This window comes from Aplysia californica, unplaced genomic scaffold (genome assembly GCF_000002075.1).
Source record: "Aplysia californica isolate F4 #8 unplaced genomic scaffold, AplCal3.0 scaffold00020, whole genome shotgun sequence".
Classification (NCBI taxonomy): domain Eukaryota; kingdom Metazoa; phylum Mollusca; class Gastropoda; order Aplysiida; family Aplysiidae; genus Aplysia; species Aplysia californica.
Window position 1 is genome coordinate 1,167,326 of NW_004797290.1, and position 23,227 is coordinate 1,190,552.

At 37.8% G+C, this 23,227-nt stretch overlaps 1 protein-coding gene across 1 annotated transcript in view; it reads left to right on the forward strand.

The window, feature by feature from the left end:
- LOC101863711 (beta-hexosaminidase subunit alpha) overlaps window positions 1-22,509 on the forward strand; it is a 23,492-nt gene extending 983 nt beyond the window's left edge. Inside the window, exons 2-13 of the mRNA XM_005090643.3 lie at window positions 3,162-3,283; window positions 5,312-5,424; window positions 6,987-7,097; window positions 7,365-7,466; window positions 8,030-8,138; window positions 8,885-9,089; window positions 10,062-10,148; window positions 10,672-10,744; window positions 12,874-13,045; window positions 15,468-15,558; window positions 19,230-19,334; window positions 19,927-22,509. Coding sequence (XP_005090700.1) covers window positions 3,162-3,283; window positions 5,312-5,424; window positions 6,987-7,097; window positions 7,365-7,466; window positions 8,030-8,138; window positions 8,885-9,089; window positions 10,062-10,148; window positions 10,672-10,744; window positions 12,874-13,045; window positions 15,468-15,558; window positions 19,230-19,334; window positions 19,927-19,993 — 1,357 coding nt within the window. The 3' untranslated portion in view covers window positions 19,994-22,509. The remainder of the gene's footprint in view (window positions 1-3,161; window positions 3,284-5,311; window positions 5,425-6,986; window positions 7,098-7,364; window positions 7,467-8,029; window positions 8,139-8,884; window positions 9,090-10,061; window positions 10,149-10,671; window positions 10,745-12,873; window positions 13,046-15,467; window positions 15,559-19,229; window positions 19,335-19,926) is intronic.
- The last annotated feature ends 718 nt before the right edge of the window (window positions 22,510-23,227 follow it).

Genomic DNA, 23,227 nt, shown 5'->3' on the forward strand with positions numbered 1-23,227 from the left:
CCCCAGTGTGAATAGCTCCCACCTCGGTGTGGGCATGTCATGAGGCGAGGACGCCCCCCCTGATCTCTCGCAGGCCGATAAAATCACCTAGGGCTAGGCCCTTGCGGGCGTGGTGGCATCTAAGCCTACCGCATGATGAGTGTTTGGCGCTTGTTTCCTCGCGTAGGCCAACTACTGATCACCGTTGCCAAAGCCTTAATTTGTTGTTTTATCAAAAAGCCCCAGAGATACGAAACAAAGTCTAAGTAGCTCAGGCTTGGCCAAACAAGGGTACGAGGCGGGTCTCGCGATCCGTGCGTGATTGGTAGAGCGGAAAAAAAATTCCAAAGTTGGTCACGCAGGGCTTGTGGGGGCCGTCGCGAGCGTCGCGGCGGGGGTCACGCAACTGTTGTGTGAACCATCTGAAGTGAGATAAGTAAGGCGGCCATCTTGTGTGACGTCAGACCAGGATACCCCTTTGATCACGTGACTACATCTAAATATAGCCAACCGCCTGGCACCAAAGGTCATGTAGAGAGAATCTTTGATGGCATGACGCTTTGGTACGATGTTTTTCCAGGAATACCGGTAATGTGAATAATGCGGTGCTCCGATGATGCTGCTGCTTATCTCTTCTGTGCATTGTTTATCGCTCCGGGGGGAGGGGGGCAATTTCAAGCATGACGATTCACTAACTGAATTCTGAAATGTCATTAACATACCAGAAACCTTTTTACCAATCAGTAGAGCACGGCTGATGGGCTGCAGTTAGCCACAAGTGTGAAATTTTAACGTGCGAAACAGATTGATATGGATAATACGTCAAGCCACTGACACAACATGTCATTCTATGCGGTATCTCCAAAGATTCTCTACTACACGGTCTTTGGTATCTCCCTGGCCTTTTAAAAATAGTCTGTGGGTATCCCAGGATGATCACATATTACTAAAATTAGCTGCCAATCAGGCAGGTGCGTCATTCTACATTTAGTCGGATGTACCTCTATTCTTACCTTGATAGCGCAGTTGTAGTCGTAGGCCTCTCTCGGCAACTCTGTCGGCAAATCTTTTGGCTATTCTCATCCGGTGTGCGTTCACCAAAGATTCTCCACTTACAAGATACTGCACTTGCTCTTTTGGCTTTTGTCTGTCCATGGCGAGCCCCGCTTTGCCGCATAGCATATGATGGGCTACGTCACGAGGCGACACGAGGTTGTTTTCATCGCCCACTGCTTGGTGTGTGTGAGTGTGTGTGTTTATGTGATTTTGTATTTCAAAAAGCCTAGAGTTTAGTGTGCATGTTTTTGTTTTGTTTTTTAAATGTTATCTAGGTACATGTATGTGTGTAGAGGTGCGCTCCTATCTTTTCATTTACTGCTTAGTGCATTGGCTCAGGCCGATCACTCTGAATGAGAGGGCATGCCTTTGGCTATTCTCACCCGGTGTGCGTTCACCTTAACACCAGTGTGTAGTGTAAACAAACGTTCCAGCGCTTGCAATTTTGTCTTCGGGCAATGGGAGAGAAAGAGAGAGAGGGGGAAGGGGGAGAAAGAGAAGGAACAGAGAGAGAGGACGGAGTGGCAGGAACTATTTTGTGAAACAAAATGGCGACCGGCGCAGTTCGACTTGATTTGAAAAGTGAAATAGCAGTAGTAGCATCTTTGTAGACGACCAAATTAGTTTACTTTTGTGCTATAGCATTAATTTGTTTCTTTTTTTTGGGGGGGGGGGGGGTAAATTTGATCATCCATACCAATAGTATTAAGAAATTAGGAAAAACAGGTCTTGTTTCACACCGGGTGAGAATAGCCAACGCTGGCAAGTCTCAACCAGGGTGAGAGGTCGATCGTATTTATTTTCTCACCCGTGGTGAGAATAGCCACTTCCTTAACTGAAAGTGTGGCTGGATGGAGGCTGAGGACACCCCTTAATGTTTGCCTTTGCCTTTGGACGGTTGACCAGAAACTTGAGTATATGAGAAAGTCTTACTTTTTTCTCTCTTTCTCTCCCCCCTCCCTCCCCGTTATCCCCAGCCAACCGCCAAAAAAACCCAAAATGTACTATTGCCTCTGTTCTTGCATTTTCTCCGTGAGCTAAGTGACCATTATCCTGTAGCCAAGATGTGCTTTTTTATTCTCGCAATTCAAACTAAGCTAAACCGTTTTGAATTTAAGTGACAGTATAATTACTGTACCACTACTCTAGGCCACATTCTCCCTGCATTTGTATTAAATCATCATTTCTTTGGATAGCCTACGTGCAAGTGCATACACACGCACACACAGGGTCCATTTTTTTACAAAGATGTACTGAGATGGACCGAGATGTAGGCCAGAGGAGATCTGCCATCTTACGACAAAAGGCAGCATATGCATATTTTGTGTTGTCACTTTAACATAGGGGCCCTACACATGTAGAACCAGGCGGTTTAACCAGAGTGGGAACCAGCATTGAAACGGCCATGCCGAACTGCCATTCGATGGGTCGGCACGTCATCCACATCATGTGTAGTTAAACTGCAGCGAGTGTGCTGTCAATGGCGATTTGCTTGCAGTTTGTGAGCTGCTTATGGCGAAGAAAAAACAAAAAGAGAAAAATATGGAGGAAAGACTGGCTTCAGAAAAGAGATCACAGGAGTTATAGGTCTTCTAATGCGGGAATTACAGCCTTATCCTGATGATTTCAGTATTTTTTTTTCGACAAATGTGTGTGTGTGTGTGTGTGTGCAAGTGGATTGGAAGGGTGGGGGGGGGGGGGGGGAGACTGGTAAGCATGTGTATGTATATATATATATCAGTTCCATTGAGAGCAGCCTTAATTCAAGTAAATTGTGTTGGTTCAGCTCAGGCCAGCTCTCTACACCTATCGGTGTGGTAAAAAACATGCGCTGTATCTAGTTCATGGTAATGAAAATCAGCACAGATTTTGGCATGGATTTTATCGGCACGGCATATAACAGTCCCATGGAAAGCAGCCTTAATTCAGGTCAATTTTTTTGTTTTTTCAAATATTTTCCTCAAAACAATTCTTAGATCTGTCTGAATCCTGGGTTTTAATGAACTTCTCTGTACATCTCAGTAAAAATAGATACCGCACACACCGCAGCACTACAACAGTAAGCCTACACTCCAAGTTTTGTATTTTTTCATTTGCCAGTTATGTCTCATTGTCACCCTCCACAGACCGACTTCTCTTAAGTTTCGACCTGAAATTCGTTCTGACCAACCTGTGCAGAAACTGGAAGTAGCTCTAGAGATGCCTTGCGATGGGAAAATCTACCCAACCTTGCAGTCACAAGAAAATTGTGAGCACTGATTGTGTTTCATTTTGGTTGCATTGTAGTTTATTTGGTTGTAAAGGCAAAGGGTAATAAAATGTACATTACGTTTGAAGTAATTTTTGTCATTCCTGTTTGTAATCTCTAAACAAAGATAAAAAGGTCAAATAAGTTCAACAGATTAAAGATCTAAGATTTGTGATTACATCCATGGCAAATGCTCCGTCCGTGAGAAATAAACAGAAAGTTGCAGCGGAAAAACACAAATATACATGGGGATTGTACTTATTTATTGAAACTGTCAATGAAATTAGTCCAATCCTGAACAATAGTAACATCTCAGTGCCTACCAAAATAACAATTCTGAAAAGCTATATATATATATATATTGGTCAACCCTATTCTAATTCTATGGCTGTGAATGCAGAGGTGAACAATTACCAAAGACAATGAAAATAAGATATAACTAATGGATGTATGTAGTTTCTTTGGAGAGTGTTGAGAATTTCATTGAAGGAAAAGAAATCAATTCAGGAAGCATGGAAAGAAGTCCAGGTGGGCCGCTCACTATAAAAACAATGAACAGTTAGGAGAGACCGGTGCACGTGAATCCACATATTATAAAAATAGAAGGCAAATAAGGTAGGGTAGACCAAGAGTAGCTTCTTGGAAAACCTTAACCTAGCACTTTATGATGATCGTGGACTTTTTGTTGGAAAACAGCCTCTTGATGAATTTGTGTTCGTCTAATAATGGTAATAATTTAGATCGCTCTATAGCGTCTATTCGCATGTGAACACAGCTCTATGGCCTTTACATAAATGCATATATATGTATAAATTCAGAAATTAACAATACAGTACATGCATGGTGTTTAAAAAAAATTAACCTTTTGGTTAATCCACGAAAAATGAAACTGCAGTGATACGTACATAATGTGGAGAAGATAAACTGATGAAAAAAATTCTAAGCAGTAATAGAGCCATTCTTTTTTTTTTTCCTAATTTAATTCTTTTTTCGGTAGAGGGGCAGCTTTCTCTTACAAAAATGCTAAAAAATCAAACCGGGCTATTCATTCGCTGTTTCGAATTTCTTGAGCAAAAGCGATCATCCCTGTATTACATATGTTACTGCAGTTTCAGTTTTGATAGAATGATCTTTATTTGTTCATATACATTCACACAGAAAATGATACAAATACACCCATAGACACATGCATGCATTCACTCACATACCTCACCAACACACACATGCACATACACATTGTTATGAGATGGTTAATACAAATACAGTCAAAGCTGCTTTAATGGCCACCTATCCAATAAAATCACCCTTACAAATGATCACTTCTCACCTTTGAAATTTTTAAATATTATATTTACACTATCCAGAATGTCCTCTTGCCAAAGATAACTACTTTTCTCCTCGACAATGGGTGGCCGTCTTGGACAATTCTGATTGTATTTATATAAAATAACATACCTACTCAATACAATCTGTGGGTGCAAAAAAATAGCCTACATTATGTAGACATATACTCATTAAACTAAAATTATATTTTGAGTCAAATGATCTTGTAAAAGGTGTCCTGGGAACTTTAAAGAGATACTGGTCACCTGATCTCAGTGATCTAGATGAGGGCCTAATTCAGGATGAGATTACTGAGATATGAGGGAGCTTCAATACTGACACACTTATGGCATAATATTGCACTTTTTCTAGCTGACACAGGGAATCAAGGCAACCGTGGGAGTAATGTATTCCTATGTACAAGGCTAGTAGCACGATTCTTAAAATGCTGCAATTTGTGGAGAGTGGTATTATGTAAGTTAGGTAGAACACTGCAATAATTCATATTTGAAAACAGGAAAAGGGTCATGAGAGTTTTCAATGGGCTTTCCTTAAAAAACATAGGCAGTGGCCAATTCTATGGAATGTGCAAAACAAAACATTTAAGGCTTTGTCGTCAGATGAGGTCCTCACTGTATAAAACCAACTTTTCTTTTCAGTGAGACATGTTCATGGCAAAATACTCTTTTTAAAAATCTTTTTCAGATGATTTAATTGTAGGCCCAGGGACAGCTCGTATCCAGGCACCTGAAGTCTGGGGTGCCCTGAAAGGGCTGGAGACATTCAGTCAAATTGTATATCGTCTGGAGACTGGAGAGGTAAATTATGGAGAGGGTACTGTTGATCATTTACTTCTTTTACCATGGTTTCTCAAGACTTCATGCTGTTGATTTTCGTTCCCTGTGTCAATGTCCCTTTGATCTCTTTTTCTGTGGTACAAGCTGGGTGCACAGATAAATTTTGTTACTGTTTCTCATTAACCTTTCATGGTGCTGTGCCATTTTTGTTTCCATGTCTTTATATAAGCAACTACATTTTTATGCTTATAGGGCACCGCTGGTGGGTCCTCCTTCTTTTGCTCCTCTCTTGTGAGTCTACCTGTCTGCCTTTTTTTTTTCATTGCACTTAATAATCATTAACGTTTTGATGTCCTTCTGTTTACTCATTTGTGTTTTAAAGATGTATTAAAAATTTATGATAGTGGAATTAAAATCCCTGTGGGTCATGACTTTTCTTTTCTTGGTGACATTTTTTTTCACCCTGATTTTTTTGTCAGTGAAACAATGCCTCAAATAATCCTTTATGTATATTCTATGTACAGTCAAACCTGCCCTGACGGCCACCTCTATAAAACGGCTACCTGTACAAACGGCCACTTTCCATTCCCCCCCCGTTTTTTCTCTATATAATTTAACTGTGTAAAACGGGCACCTGTCCAACGCGGTCATGGCCACCATATTTTAACACACAACCCCCATCACACTAAGCAATAACACCTGTCTTGGACGGCCACCTTAGTGACTCCATTATGTTTTGTCATAAATTGTGCATTGGCCCCTGGCGTGGTGGGCGAGCCGTCATAATTCAATACCCTGTCGTTGTTGTTAGGTAGTCCTTCCAACCGATTATGTTACGTAGGCCCCTCCCACTGTTGACCAATAAGTACCAATTTTCAACTGCGGGTGAGGTAAGCGTGTGATCCCTCATAACCCATAAGCCCCGCCCAGAACTCATACACAAATCGTAAGTGAGATGAGTGGTCACTGTTTACCCAGTCTGTAACAATATAACAAAGGACGTCAACAAGAACTGGTGACAGAAGCGTTGCTCGTTCTCCGAGTGATGGCGACCCATGTGTTTGTTCTAACAAGGCTCTCGGTCTTCCTCGTCTGATACATTTCGTTTTATTGTCACTCTTGCGCAAAATCAGCTACAAAATAAAAATTACAAACAAAATACAAACCAACAACAACAACAAAAACAAAAACAATGCGGCTACTTTCGATTGGGACCTCAGATGAGAATGGTTTGTTTTCTTCATCTTGATTAGTCCTGCCTAAGACGGCCACCTGCCTTATACGGCCACTTTTCTCCTTGACAATGGGTGGCCGTCTTATGCAGGTTTGACTGTATATGGTGGAGTCTGCTGACCTTGAACTTGGTTAATCCAAAAACAGTGGTACACCGAAAGAAAGTAAGATCCCTGATTTTTTTTTTCCTTCAGTGTGAACGGTCTGGCAAAATCAAACAAAATCCAGCATTTCTGCAGATTTCAACTTAAATGGACTCCACTGTATATTATATTTTCAACATATCCATCTCAAAGTAAAGCGTTTTGATGTCAGTAATTTACAAATTTTTAAGTGTTTTTTTTTCTCAGTTCGTTGTGAATGAGACCCTGATCCGTGACACGCCACGTTTTCCTCATCGGGGACTCCTGCTGGATACCTCCCGTCATTATATCGCCAAGCCTCTTATATTTAAGACACTGGTAAGTTTCGTCTTGTGGATCTTTTCCACTTTTGGAATTGCTTTTATCTCGTGAGCCTAGAAATTGGACTATCTTGATTTTGTTTTGATGTTGGCCTCAGAAATAACTGTAAGAGTGAAAAATCTTTTTGACATGAATATATACGTATGTTGTTTATTAATGTTTGGTTTTGTTTTTAGGATTTAAGCACCAAAGGATTAAATTATTTCTTAATCAATGTTTTCTCATCCTTGCATACATTTTTAAAATGTTATTGATTTCATTTAGGATGCTATGGCACAGAACAAGCTGAATGTGTTTCACTGGCACATCGTGGATGACCAGTCTTTTCCATATGTCAGTAAAATGTTCCCTGATCTGAGCCGAAAGGTAAGTACTGCTTAATATGTACACTTTTAAACTTTTTACATACAGTCATGAGGCATTTTTAACTTGATGCTGCTTGTTATCAATAAGTTGTGGCAGTAGTAGCATGGGATAAAAGTAGCCTGTTTTACTGTGGGATTGATAAAATTGCACTGTAATTCTTTACACCCATAGATCAAAATGTCTATGAATTAAATGATATGAATAAATTATATTTTTTTTGTGCTGCTTCTCAGTGCTGATTCTGCAGTCGTTTAGTTTCTGAAGACCCCATGCTGCTAGGTCAGCATGACCGGGCCATTTGCTGGTCACTCTTCCTGCACTTACACCATATACGGGGTTAAATACCATAGCAATTTTACGCAGTTTTATTTCAACGATTACTAATGATAACAGATCAATCAACATGTTGGGACAATTTAAGGTTTTTTGTTGTTGTTGTTTGTTGGGTTTTTTTTGGGGGGGGTGGTTGTCATGATTATGTTTTTTATCATTGCCTTGATTTGGCTAGATGCTTTAAATGATTGCTTATGTGAATTGTGCAATGACTCAGACTTGCATTTCAGGGAGCCTTCAATTCAGAAACTCACGTGTACACCCCAGCTGACGTGGCAGATGTGATTGAGTACGCCCGAGTCCGAGGTATTCGTGTCATGGCAGAGTTTGACACACCAGGTGAGACGATCTATCAAAGCTCTGATTATATTGACGAAAGAGAAGTTGGATTAAGATTGAACAGAACAGAAGCAACCTTCCGCCCCCACAACACACTCATGCTTCAGTCACAAACATTATGTCTCTCCACCACTTTAAATCTCACTTTGATCCTCTTGGTTCATCAATGCTACATGATCCCAGTCGCCTACATGTGTACAAATTTCATGTGCTGCCTACTTTAATAAGCTTAGTTGGACTTTCCAAAGGTTCATGGTCACATTGAACACAGAGACTATTTGGAGAAACAAAATCATGTAAACAGTAGGCTACACCCTTTGCTATTTCACTTTAACTCATATGCCTCAACATCTGTTTACCTCTGACAAATTTGTGTTACCTGTCCACTGTCATATTGACCAGAAGGCACTGTCTACCTCTCTCAATGCTAGTTTTTGTGCCATGGGGTCTGGTACCTTTAAAAGTAATAAAAATAAAGATAACTTCTAGAGTGCCCACTCCCTGGTGGTTCTAGGCGTTTTACAATAAGACAAGACTTAAATCAATGTTTCATGCATATTGGCCCATTTAAAGCACAACAAGTCTTTCAACTACGCATATACACTCGCAATCGGACAAAGAATAACTTACACGAAAAGACAATCACTGTTACTACGAATCACACCTGCTGGTGGAAGAAGAATCAAACTAATAAGTAAGATGGGATTTAAGTATACCTATCGCCAATGCTATGTGTATAATTCCAGGCCACACACAGTCATGGGGAAAAGGCAATCCAAACTTCCTGACAGAGTGTTACTCAAAGGGTCAGCCCACCGGTACTTTTGGCCCTGTGAATCCTATTCAGGATGGTACTTATGACTTTTTGGCCAAGTTCTTCAAGGAAGTCAGTGAAACATTTCCTGATCACTATATCCACTTGGGTGGAGATGAAGTCAGTTTCAACTGCTGGTAAGTTATCCAGCGAAGTTGTTTCTATTTTTTTGTTTTTATCTGTAGCTATTCACCTTTACTACTATGTAACATTTACCTTTCTTTAAAAAAAAGTGTCCAAAGTTTTGTTTACATACTGCCTATAATCTATACATGTGTCATCCTTGTAAAATATATAAATGTATATAAGTCAAATTTTAAAAAATTTCATATATTACAATTTCAGCAAGTTAATTTTGCTCTCTCAACTATGTTTGTCTCTCATTCTGTGATGCTTTGAAAACATTCTTCTCTCGACCTGCATGTAACATATGGCGTAACTTTCCTTTGTGATTTTTTAGGCATCGTGGTGAAATCAGGCGTCCGTTAAAATAATAGGATCCAAGAATAGGGAATTAATTCACCAGTTGTTGTTTTTTTGGGTCAACACCTTTTATGTTAACACAAAGACACATTTCGATGTGAATTTTATTGAAAAACATTGATTAAAGGCAGCACAAAATATATGTAATTTTCAGTTTTTTATTCACTATCTCAAAATTACAAAGTTCTATCTGCTCTGTGCCTAGTTTTGAGAAATTTGATGTCAACAACTTTGAGTTTCCCATCATGTCAAGCTTTTTTTAATGCAATTCTTTAAATATCTTGATAACAACTTCAAATAATCTGAGCAGATAAAACATTTGGTTTTTGATCTCATGGTCTTAATAACTTAAAACAACCGAAAATGTCAGATAGAACTTTGTAATTCTGAGGTAGTGAATTGAAGTGATCAATTTTCTCATTTATTTTACCTCTGAAACCAGGCAACCCCACTTCCTTCAATTGCAAATATCTTGACTTCTATTCGAAATAAACAGATTTTGTTTCATTGAAAGAAAGGCAAATGAATAAGCTTTCAGATGATATCAATAACCCCACATGCCCAAAAATTGACGAGCGCCTGATTCCACCGCATCGTGACTCATTCTGTATTTTTCCAATTATCAGGAGGTCAAATCCAAACATCTCAGACTTCATGGTAAAGATGAATTTTTCCTCTGACTATTCCAAGCTGGAGGAATTCTACATGCAAAAGTGAGTTTACAGAACTGAGCATGTGTTGTTACTTTTAATTTTTAGGTTTGTGTTTGGTTTGAGATGAGTTTACTGTTGGCGCTTTGGTTTTTCCCAAGTGGAAGGATTGTAGACTTTCTGGTGGTTCCCAACTTCCACACGCTTCACTCATTGCAAATTGGAAGGTGGGGTTTACTGCTATGCTGGTGTTTGCTTGGTCTTTTTATGTCTTGTATTGCTATTCTTGTTGATTTCTTTCTTGACTCATAAGAAAATACTACTGTGAAAGTTTACCAGATTTTTTTCAAGTAGCCTACAATTTCAGCAGTTGTAAGATGGCATTTATTCTGTTAGTTTTTATGTAGAGAGTACAATCATGTCTTAAGAAATATGATTTAGATTGATAAATTTTATAGACATTTGGGATATATAAACCTTGAATTTGAATGAACAGATAAACTCTTTCATATTTTCTCCTTTTGCATTTTGTGGCAAGCATACAGCATGTTAGTGCTTTCTGATTTTTAGTTTAATTTACTTTCAGAGTACTGGATATTGTTGGAAGTCTCAAAAGAGGATACCTTGTTTGGCAGGAAGTTGTGGATAATGGAGTGAAGGTGAACACAGTCTCTCTCTGCCTTCTTACTTTTAGAGGAGGATAGTGATTTTATCCTTAAAATTTAAAGGGTGACCGATGGTGTGAAGGGAAGATCCTTAATGGAACAATTTTTGAAACTTATGAAAGTACACCTGACACTGTTGTTATGACTCTACCATCTCAGTGAGGAAGGCCCTGAGTTTCTACTGCTTGGTGACATAGTTGTTCTTTCTCTCCAGTAAAACCATTTCTCCATAAATGTCTTTTATTGTTTGCTGAAACTGGGGTACCTCTGTGCGGATGACAATCCTTCTTTTATGACTGATTTCAGTCTGCTTAGATTTAAAAAGCTTCAAAATAAGTGAATAAGCATCGTTGTTTGATGAATAATCTGCACCCACTATATCGACATAGATGTACATGGGAAGAAAAAATGTTTATTTTGTTTTGAAATTTATTTATTTGAGTAGACAGTTGTCAGCCAGTTTGAGACTTTGCTAACCTTCAGGTGAGCTCGGATGCCATAGTTCATGTATGGAAGAAATACTGGCAGGAAGAGCTGGCCAAAGTGACCAGCATGGGCTACTCTGCTGTGTTGTCCTCAAGCTGGTACCTCAGTTACATTGAGTACGGCAGTGACTGGACCAGGAGATACCTAGAAGAGCCTTACAATTTTACTGGTTTGTGTGTCCTCCATTTTGTGGTGGTCCTCCGGGCAGGGGGGTCTGGCCTTGTTTTTTGACTAGATTTGCTGCACTATTGACCTTTTCTAGCACATTCCCACGAGACAACTCATGGAGAGGAGAGGAGATTTGTGAGACTGAATTGAAACTAGGTTTTGGTTTTCTTCGGGATTTTTTAAAGAAAAGAGCACTTTTGTTTTGCCTATAATCAGTTCTGCTGATCATTCCAATATGGAACAAAACAATGGTGAGTCTGAAAAGAATATCTCTCAAGTCTCATGAGTTACTCGCTGTATCATGTAGATATCTTTGCCGTCATTCAACACTGTAGTATGTCAAAACTGAGAATAAAATGAAAGTATGTTGTAGAGTTTGATTAGGAACATTGATTGGTCGTGGTTTCATTCCTTTTCTTAAAACAGTGGTTTTAAACGTATTAAACAATTTGTATTAAGCGAATGTCCTGCCTGAAATATAATAGATTTTTGCTTCTCCTGAAAACCTCGTACTTTTGACATACGACAATGATGAATGACAGAAGTGAGATGATTTGTCTCCCTGGGGCTTCTCCCCCCCCCACTCCCCTCAGTCAGGTCTGGTCCTCCAGCCAGAATGACATGTGACTTTTGTGTTATCAAAGAAGTGCGCCACTGAAACAATTGCACACATTCTTATAAAAACTCTTCTCTGTCTTGGGACAACTTTTGCAGATAATCATGGGAAACACCAAATTGTATGAAAACCTTGTTCATATTACTTCACATAATGTTCTGTGCATATAATTTCAGTATGAATATTAAGTTGGAAATTCCATCCCCATATTATTTTCCTTTGTAAATTTGTCTTTCTTTCACTAAGAAATTATATGTGTCATGACGTGGTGGAATCAGGCGCTCGTCAATTTTTGGGCATATGGGGTTATCATTATCATCTTAATGCCTGTTCATTTGCCTTGCTTTTAGTGGAAAAAAAAATCCATTTATGTTGAATAGAAGTCGTAATATTTGTGATTAAAGGAGGTCAGGGTTGCCTGGTTTCAGAGGCAAAATTAGTGAAAAATGGTCGCCAAAGTTTGGTAATTTCCATAGTTTAAGAGTCCTTGAAAACTGAAAATTTACATTTTTGTGCCTTTAACCTATGTTTTTCAGTAAAATCCATACGCAAATGTGTTTTTAAATGGATCTCTAACGGCGTTGATTCAAAAAACAAAATTTGATAAGAATTGCCAAACGAACAGAAAAATGTCAGTTTCTTCGATTTCATTATCTTGACGAGCGCCTGATTTCTCCAAGTTTCCTCACATTTTATCTTAAATGTTGTGTTTGCAACTCCCAAGCATGGTGTTTTCTTTGATACTGCAAAGAAGAATGTCCAAGATAATTAAAAACTCTTTCTTTTCTACTTGCCCTTTTCTGATGGCTGTGTAATTTGATGTTACCCATGTATGCGTTGCCCATTTTTCAAGGTGCGGGAGGACACCGTTGTCCATGTGTGGAAGGGCGGATGGCAGGCGGAGATGGCAAGGGTCACGGGACTCGGCTACCACACTCTTTTGTCTTCCTGTTGGTATCTGAATCTCATTAGCTACGGCAGTGATTGGGTCAACTACTACAAGTGCGACCCTTACGCTTTCAACGGTAAATGTACACGGCATGCTGTGGCATGTGCTGAGTGTGAGGGGTTACAGTACAGGCATGGCAGTGGTTCCCACACCCATAGTTTATGCTGTCACTTTTAATAATGAGAGTTAAAAGGAGGATGTCAGGCATGTAATGCTTTCTGTAAATTTGTTGTGATTCAGTTCATTTTATCTTGACGAGTTTTTTTTCTTCTTTATGTTTTATTTTTTCATACTAAAAGTTGGAAAACATCTTTTCTTGAACTCTGGAGGATATTTTCATGTAAACAGTTTTAACATCGTGAATTTTGTAAGTAAGCATCAGCTCTTGAAAATTGCTTGGTTCAGGTGTTTAAAAGAACAAAAGATGTTTTTCAGATTAAACCAAGTGAAGAATTGTTCAAATATGACAGTTTTGAGTGTTGGGGAATCTAAAAGTAAAAGTTCAGTCAGTCGTGTCACTGCTAAAAAAAAGTCTGAAAAGCACTTGTATGGAAGATGGGTAACGTAGCATGTAGTAGGACTGTGCCTTGGTGGATACAAATGGCGAGAACTTGGACGTTTGATGTAGAAGAATGAATACTACTTAATAACTCTCTGTAGTTTAGTCAACATTAATGCTACTTCATGCAGAAAGTACCAAATGGGTACATTTATTCAGAGCACTACTATTTGATACAACCTTGGACTTGGAGAAGGTGTCAACATCACGTAGCGGCTGATTGGCAGGTGCTCTGGTGTGGATTTCTACTTCTTGCCTATGAAACATCTAATCCTCCTGATATCTCCTCCTTCTTTTTACATGTTTGTTACCCTCTTGTAGCATCTCTGATCTTCTCTTATATGACCTTATTGTGTTGCAAGTGCCGTTAAAATCTTATTAGAACTAAAAAGAATCACTTAAGTTGACCCACCCACCACCACTCGCATCACTGTAGCACGTACTCCGGGATCAGATGATCTTTGTGCAACACAAAAGTGGTGACCAATGAAAATTTGATTATCATTAGCCCTGGGATAATATAATAATATATATACTTGTGTAAGAATCAGTATATAAGAGAAAATTGTTGAGGAGAATGTGCAGAGATAATTGAAAATTCATAGGATGAAACGTCTTTTTTTTTTTTTTTTACTTTAATCTAATAACGTAACACATCTCCTAGACTTCCTCCCTCAAAAAAAAAAAAATTTACAAAATTACAAAAAAAACCCAAACCATTTGATGCTTAGCTGTGATGTCATGTATTAATAGTTCTTCTTACATGAGGACTCCCAAGTGATTGAAGTTATTGATTAAGGCACAGCCCTAGCCTATAACCATTTCTTCCTTGTTTAGTTACTCTTCTCTTGTACTGTAGATGATACGCCTACTTTTAACTGAACTAACAATCTGCTTGCTAAAACAGGTGTAATGATATTTTTTTTACTGATACTAAAAGCATGCTTACTGTCTGTGATCTTGCATAACACAAAAGTAATCTGACAGGTTTGCTTTATGGCAATTAAGCGGTCGTTATAATATTAAATTTGTCGAGGAAATCTTTCATAGCATGCATGTAGGTTACTAGTGTTCAAAACTTTTTCAATGTCATAATGTTAATAAGAATTTTACTTTTTCCCATTTCAATACCCATGAATCATCCTTTTCCTGTTCCGTGATCACCATATCTCATGGATAAGGCTTGGACAACAATTCCCCCAAATGCACTACCATCTCCTTTTCATTTCATGAGGTGTTATTGTCATTGTTAAATGGACACTCCCGGAACATATCTTTTCATACATGTTTAATTATACATTGGTACAACCAAGTGGTAGAAATCGTTAACTTTATTTCTTACTTTAAGTCTTCCAAAGTAAATGAACAAGTACATAGACTTATTTGTTGTGACCAATGAAGATTCTTATTAATGAAAGATTCTTTATTTTCTGAATACAATTTTATTTTTAAAATAAAATTGTCTCTGCCTAAGGTCCCATCACTTACATTTCTGTCCTGCTGTTTTAAAAAAGCAGAATTTTTACTGCACAACGGTCGTCATCTCTAAGACACCGCTTGGAAGGACTAAATTCGTCTAAGACCCCACATTTTAGATTTTAATTTTCTGAACGAACACCCATGCCCAAGCTAAACAACCAAACCACATTGTACTACCTGCCTTTGCGTAATGTTATCATCAGTTGACAGTGAACCTGCCAATCGTTTTTCCAATTTTAACTGGTGCAGTCACAACATTGTGATGCATTATGACATGAGCAAGTGGGGAACTCGATCAGAGATGGAAAGCTATAAATTTAGGAAATGTTAAACGGTAGCGCAATGGTATTGTATCAGCCTAGAGCTTGAGACATATTTGTCATAGCCTCACAACTGTGTTTTCTCTTGGAGGTGTTAATAGAGACGTTAAGCCCACACACTTACTTACGTTTACTTGCAGGAACGGCAGCACAGAAAGCTCTCATTAAGGGAGGGGAAGCAGCCATGTGGGGAGAATATGTAGACAACACTAATGTCATCTCAAGGACATGGTAAGTACTACGCTCACATCTGTGGTTGACTAAAGTTCATAAATATTTTTGTATGATATTATTCTTATTCAGTGTATGTCTACATGTTCTTTAGAATGTGCCAGGGGATTTTTTTTCTCTTTAAAGTTTTGTTGTTGTTGTTTTTTAGGGGGGGGGGGATTTATTTATTATTTATTTATTTTATTTTTATTTTTTGGGGTGGGTAAGTTTTCTAAACTTGATATGTTTATATATTTTCAAATTTCAAGTAATTAAAGTGGTGTCTTCACTCTTATGATGAAAAAAAAGATTTCTTAACTTGGAAAAGGAAATCATTGCTCATAACTTTGTCATTATAAAAGCTAATTTGTTTCAATTTCATTGCAATACACCCCCTGTTATCCTTTCCAACTGTTAAAATAACCCAAATTTCTACCCGATGAAATGGCAACAAAAAAACCCCAAATAACCTATCCAAAATACTGGCCTATCAAATAATTTGACACATCTTCTTAAGAGACACAGGCTCTTGTTCACGAAATGAAGTTCTAGACACCATACTGTTTTCTAAGCCTTCCAGCAAATTGAGGTACAAAGACAACTACAAAAACAGCTTATGTAAGCTTGGAGTAGATGTTAACATCTGAGAAGAAATAGCTGAGGACCGGAAAACATGGAAGAAAATTATAAAGGAAAGAACTTAAATGCTAGAGAACTGCCTTAGAAACAACCAGGCTGAGAAGCGCCAACGACGAAAGGAAAACAGCGGAAATACAGAGCTTCGATCTACGACACCAGCATGCAAGCACTGCGACAGAATCTGCGCTTCAAACATAGGAAGAATTAGCCATGAAAGAAGCTGCATGAAGACAACCTTGAGACCATCTTAAGCTAAATTGACAGTCTGCTTAGACGAAATTAGCCATATACTGTTTTCTAAGCCTTCCAGCAATAACATTTTCTGGCTTATTGTGATATTTCTCAACAAAGACAAAGATGTCCACAAAACACTGAAGACTTGTTTTAATATGTTTTAACTCAAATAATTTGAGAAGTTTTAAACTAAATTTACTTGCTTGACATCAAGTTTAGAGTGTTATGTTCAGTCATGGGCATGTGTTTCAATTTCATCACTGATGTTTCGCAAGTTCGTCATAGACATAGACTTTGTGTATACTATTATAATCTTATCATAAATTGATTACCCTTTACAGCCAAAATAATGGTAAAAACCGAAGGTTGGGGTAAAAAAAATAACAGTTAATAGACTTTCACTTTAGTATGTGCACAAAATTATGAGTTACCTTGAAATTTTATTAGCACGGCGCACCGGCAGTGGAATTTTAGTTGCCACGTCGGGGTCACGGGGGTCAGCTCCCTGTCGCCGCTCTGTCTGGGCCGACTTAATTTTTGGTACTTTTCAACGTACAATTTAAGGTGCATCCTTGTATTTATGGTAATTCTCATTTAGTGCAGCCAAAGCACGCATTTCTGCTCTTGAGACTCAAAAAAGAACGGACGTTGTAACTTGTCTGGTTATTTCGTTAGACGCGCTGGAGTCGGCAATGCTAAATTGTAATTTTTTTGGGACTAGCGTGAATGAAAAAAAATCAATATAAAAAAACCGCATCGTCAAAATCTGTCGAACTTTTGGAATATGAACGACATAACATTAGTGAAGATACTCAGAAAAGATGGTATCTGCGCTTATAATAGAAGGCTGTACTTTTGCAATTTTATCCATCAGGCACACAATTCGCTACAAAGTAATTCCTCCAAATACAACTTTATGTGTCTAATATAATCTTGAATATTCGCATATTTTCTCGAAAGTTTATAAAAGTTATCATGAAGTTTCTCAATGAAAAGTACAAATCGATTTTAGTGCTAGAATATATCTTCAACGTAGATCTAATACACGAACAGTATCTGTTACACTCCAGAAATTGCTTACTTTTCTTAAAACGCTAAGTCTAGGTTTTGTAAGTTGACTGAATAATAGGGATGACTTCTCGTAATTGGGTTATAAGAATAATTTCTAGCTTTCCAGGGACACTGAATCAGCACCAGACTTTTCCAGCCTTTTTTACGTTTCTATGACCATTTGCAATAACTGACAATGTGACTGATTTCTTTACATTCATAATTGTGTCCGCGCATATTTCCTACACAAAAACTAAGAATTAATGTTTTAGCTGTCATTATTTTTATTCCATACTAGAAGTTTATCTCTACCCATGTATTTACACGGTTTTGTGGTTTTTTAAATCGCTTATATTATATCTTTTTAGTTGTATGCAGGCTGCCACAGACACAGCATGATTCATGAACAAACGCAGAGTAACTTTCTCTTGTTTAATAGTAAAATAAGAGCTAACGCTGATCATCTTTAGTTAAAATATGCAGATGTGCATCTTTCTTCTCTTATAACTTGACTATTACTACTACCGCAGATTTAAGATTTCTCATGGTAAAAGACATGATATTCGTAGTCAGTTTAACACAGAATTTGGAGAGATCTGTCGTGCCTTTTTAAAAATATCAATCATTTATTCATAACTTTGTAACTAAAATAGGACAAATTGGGTACTCTACAAACACTTGTCTAGAACAAAAACTAAGGCACAGAAACTAACCATTCTAACGCAGAATAAATCTCAAGACATTGAGCTTTTAGTACATTCGCGTAATGGTTTGCTGTGTGGGATGGGGAAGAAGTTATATCGTTTTAAACATAGTCAAAAATGCGAACTTCCCGACCGACACCGGCAAAGTCGCCTCAGGGCTCATTAACCCCGTGACCCCGAGCCGGGGAGCTCCGGCGGGCTGCTGAGTCACGCGAACTAAAAGTAACAGAATCGGGCGAAAAGTGACGCCGTGTTAGACATTTGAGGCATTTTGAAAGGGGGCTGGCTCTGAAGGAGTTACCTACGCAAGTGTTTGGGGCTGGCAGGCATTGGGTTTGTACGTTTGAGAATCAAGGTCGTCAGCTCAAACTCGGTTTGTGATGGGCTGAATTAACTTGGCCTTTTTTGTTTAGTAACCTCACCCTGATGTTTTCCGTAGCGAACATATGGCAAATTTAGACCTACATTTTATTAAGATGAAATTGAAACAACTGACAGTGTGCTATTAATTTATAATGTGATTTCTGAAGTACTTTGTAATTTGCTGTTAAATCACCTTTTTCTGCTATTCTAATCCATAAAGTACAAGTTAAAATCTTGTATACACACGAAACTTATGATCCTGTATTTTACAGAGGGAGAATGGGAGAGTATGAAGTGAGGTCACTTACTGGATATGATGAAATTGAAGCATGTAACCCTGCTCAATGGGTTTTTTAAAAATCAGATGATAATGAAAGCAGGGTCTTGGTTAAGAGCAACAGTCTGGTCCTATAATGGAGTGGGACAGTGGCACAGCTATGCTTTCTGAATTCTGTGTTTAATGCCCCTATCAACACTAGAGGCAGGACCTGAGAACTGACAGGAATGAGCCATACGGGTTGAGAGCCTTGAAAACTCAAGAAAATGAGAAGAAAAGTTCAGACTGGGATTCTATCCAGGGTCATCGGCTCCTTAGTCCAGCATGATACTAACTGAGCCTCCCTGAATTTTGTTAGAGGGAGAATATTTCTATTACAGTACAGCAAGGTGAAAAACATTTTTTTTTTTTTAAATGTCTTCCAGGCCTAGAGCGAGTGCAGTTGCAGAGCGTCTGTGGAGTCGTCAGACAGTCGTGAGTGTGGAGAAAGCCACTCCCAGATTGGCCGAGCATCGGTGCAGACTCATCAGGTGAGCTTTGGTGTTATTGGAGGTTGAGTGTCTTAAAACTGTGGGTTGGACCCGGTTTTAAAGGAATCATTTAGAGGGTTCCCACTCAATCCGAAAAACAGGAAAAGGCTAAGAATTTTATTTTCAGATTTCCTGGTCGGGAAAACACCATAAAAATAGACGGGAGAAAGCCGGGAAATCAAAGGGCTGTCATCATTATGAATTGTTAAGGTTTTTAAAGATTTTTACAACATGAAAATACCATCGTAAACCTTCCCCCCCTTGATTTCAATTTTTTAAAATGTATTTGTCGTTCGTTTGATAGCAATGCAGGGTATAAGTTTTATTTTTGTTACAAGCATTGGACCAAAAATATACGAATTTTGTGATTGTGAAAGTGGTGATAGATCATAAATAATTTGGCACTGCGAATGGAGAAATGCACTGAAAATTAACGTATGAATGGTCATAAGCATAGAAAAGAGAACAGTTTACCATTGCCTTGATGATTTTGCAGGTTTTTTTTACATGCAGAGCAGACATGTGCTGTTTTGTTATCGTTGTAAACGAATAATTTCTGATTATTAAGAGATCTTTTGTCTTCTTTCTTCAGGCGTGGCTTCCCTGCTGAGGAAATCAATGGACCCGGATTTTGCGAAGAAGAGTACAATAGGTTTTAAGTATATATCACACTTGAGGTTGCATATTGTGCTGTTGGTAAAGAATAAGGCTAATTTGGATTACCCATATTGTGTCACATGATATATCTTTGCCTGTGCCAATTTCATGAATGCACTGCCACTTGTGTCTCTATTCTTTGAATTTCTAATTCTATGGAAGGTTTTAATACAGAGCTAGATCGTATGCAGCTGTTTTTCCCCACACCTTTTCCTTGCAGATAGAGGTCATTTTTGTATGAGCTTTTGTATTTGCCTACCTTTTTATTTAATATATTTTTTTAGTACATTTCATAACCATCATCAGTTTGGAGACTGAAAGTGAAGCCAAAGTACTGCCAACAATTTTTTAAAGTGATACTAGCATTGTGAAATGATATGTGTGTTAATGTTTGAAATTTCTGAATGTGTTAACACTCAAGTAGAGCCTTTGATAAATCACGGTGAATGTACTTCAAATTTGTACCCCCGGTTATTGCAGTGCAGGGTAATGCTACAAGGATGGGCCCATGTACATTATGTGTATTGACATTTATCAGTATCTTCTTATTGTAACTACAACCCCCTGTTAGGGAAACGGACTCAATTTACAAGTTACATGTATTAAACAATTTTCTGAATACCTTGTGCATAGATGGCAAGAGGGTGGAATATATTATTGCAATATTCCAGACGACATTGTATGGTTTGGATTGTGTCTAAATTTATTTCCCCCCACCCTCATTAGTTCTGAACATCCATGTTTTTTGCGACATTGCTTAGGATTATTACCAAAACAGCTTCAGTATTTCAGGCTGTAGACTTGAACATTAAATATACAGTCTTGAGGGATTTTCAGTGAGTTTCAAAATAATTTTGAAAAGTGAACAAAAAATGTGACAAGTTGGTTTGTGGAAAAAGATAAATGTTCATTGTTATTATAATGAGAGAACCAAGGTTCTAACCAAAGTACAGTTGAGCACAGCAAACACAAACACTTACATCTTGAAATCACGAATAGCTCGTACAATGTGCCATTCCATGACTGTACAGCTATATTTTCTTTGTTTGTTTGGGTAAAACACCGTGATGCACTCACTGCCGATATCGAGATGCATTGTCACATATATTACCTGTCGTTTGCGTCATGCCCAACTGTGTCTTCGTCTTATCAGTTTAAAAAACAATAATTTTTGGGGGGTTGTCTTATTAAGCTGTTTTCCTTTGTGTGGTGTGTCGCTTTTAAATTTTCAAAAATCACGTCCTTTACAAATTGCTGCTTTATTTTAAAGTGTGCCTGCTTAACTGTTAAAGAACCTATTATTATATAATACCTTATAGGCCTACTATTCTGATGAGATCGTGGAATTCGTGGCTTGTTAAAATGTCTGACACTATCTCGGTTATGCATTTGATATGCGCACTGAGTGCAATGATTGACCATGTTTCAGTTTCATGAACTAATAAAATAAAATAAGAGGAAATTGAAAATAGTAAAACTGAAATATTTAGTTTGGTTGATCTTCGAATCCTTTTAGTTTCTTCATTTGTTCCTCTTGCAAAGACACATTAATGGGTGAGGTTTTGGTGACCCTTGTGTCTTGTTGTTAAAATTTTAGATTTAATTACACTGATCCGCAGCAACTATTTATTTTGATTTTGTTCTTTTTATAATGATGTGCCTTTTGTACGTAACATATCAGTTCACCTTTTTATTTTGTCGTTATTTCTTGAATAGAGAGAAGACATTTCGAAATATTGGTCTCATTGGACTATATTTTATGTTGAGTGTATTAAAAGTTTTTATTTTAAATCACAGTATTCTGAAATTACAAGAAGAATTCGAATTTTAGCAGCAGTAGGATCAGGGGGATAGAACAATAAGTCCATATTATTGGACTATGCTATGAACAAAGATGAAGGATTTGTACATACATACATAATTAATTATTTTTTAATACATCAACCAAATATTCAAGATCTATTTAACTGTGTTCCAGAAGTTTGTTTATGTTCTTGGATTTTAACTCGAGTGTCTGCTTTGTTGTACACCAAGCTTTGTGATGACTTTTTAGACTTGTAGAACGATAATTTTTTTTCCGTTAATTGTCCAGTTCAAGATCTGACACTATTAATATTAACCAACAATATTGTTTTATTATTGTGCTGAAAGGTCTGAGACTTTAAAAAAAATATTCATTGCTCAAAATGGAGAATAAGATTTGGACTGTAAAAATTGAGAGGATTTTGAAAGAGAATGTGTTAAAAAAACCCCACCAAAAACAGAGTATGTGGCTTGATTGATAACACTGAGACAAGATAGAAAATGGTGCCATTTAGTTTTAACTTCTCTTATTTTTAAGAAGAAAAATACCAGACATTGTGTGAATAAATGCAGTATGGCAGATGTTCCAGAGTTCTGGGAGTGAAGGTATCATGGGACGATCGCTTACGTCAATCACTTGTGTGCTGATTTACTTGTATTCTTTGATTTTTTTATGTAACATTCCACAATAAAAGGTTAAAAAGAAATTGTGAAGACTATCTTTATTGTTCAGAGTTTTGAAAATAATTTCAAGGAAACAGGATAAAGAAACTGTTTGGATATAACGCCCCTTACAACACTGTACTGTAATGGGTTTTTTTTACCCAATTCACCCTGCTTTGCCACGGCAGTGCACTTGTGTCCACCTGGCTTTCTGCGTGCCGGGGTGAAAAATCGGTCTGAACTCGACACACTAACCTTAGACACACTTTGTGCCCAAGTGCCCTAACTATTTAAGGTGTCAATATGAAATTTCTCTTAGATTTTACTTAAAATGTTCTTTTAATATTATTAGAGAGAAAGAGGAAGGAAAGAGCAAAGAAAACAATATATTTTTGTCTGACTGCGACTCCTCGGCACTTGATTTTGCCATAACAACTTAAATTTATGGTCTAGATCTTGCTTTTCTTCGAAGTTTTCAAGGCACTAAAATCAATTTCATCGCCTTGTTTTTCTAGATTTACGTATACTTTCACTTTCTTTGCCGCTTATGTCTAAAACAAAACTAAAAACATGGTTCATGTATTTTAAAAGACACAAAAATAGCCGTGGCACTGGGTTTTTTTGTGGCTGTTTTTTCTCTTTTTCTCTTCCATGAAGATTTCAGTGCTCGCTTTCTTGCCATGATTTGCAGTGGCAAAACAACGAAACAAACTCGTATTTGGTGAAAAACTGGGTCGAAACGAGCTAGCATAAGTTTTTACATGCTACAA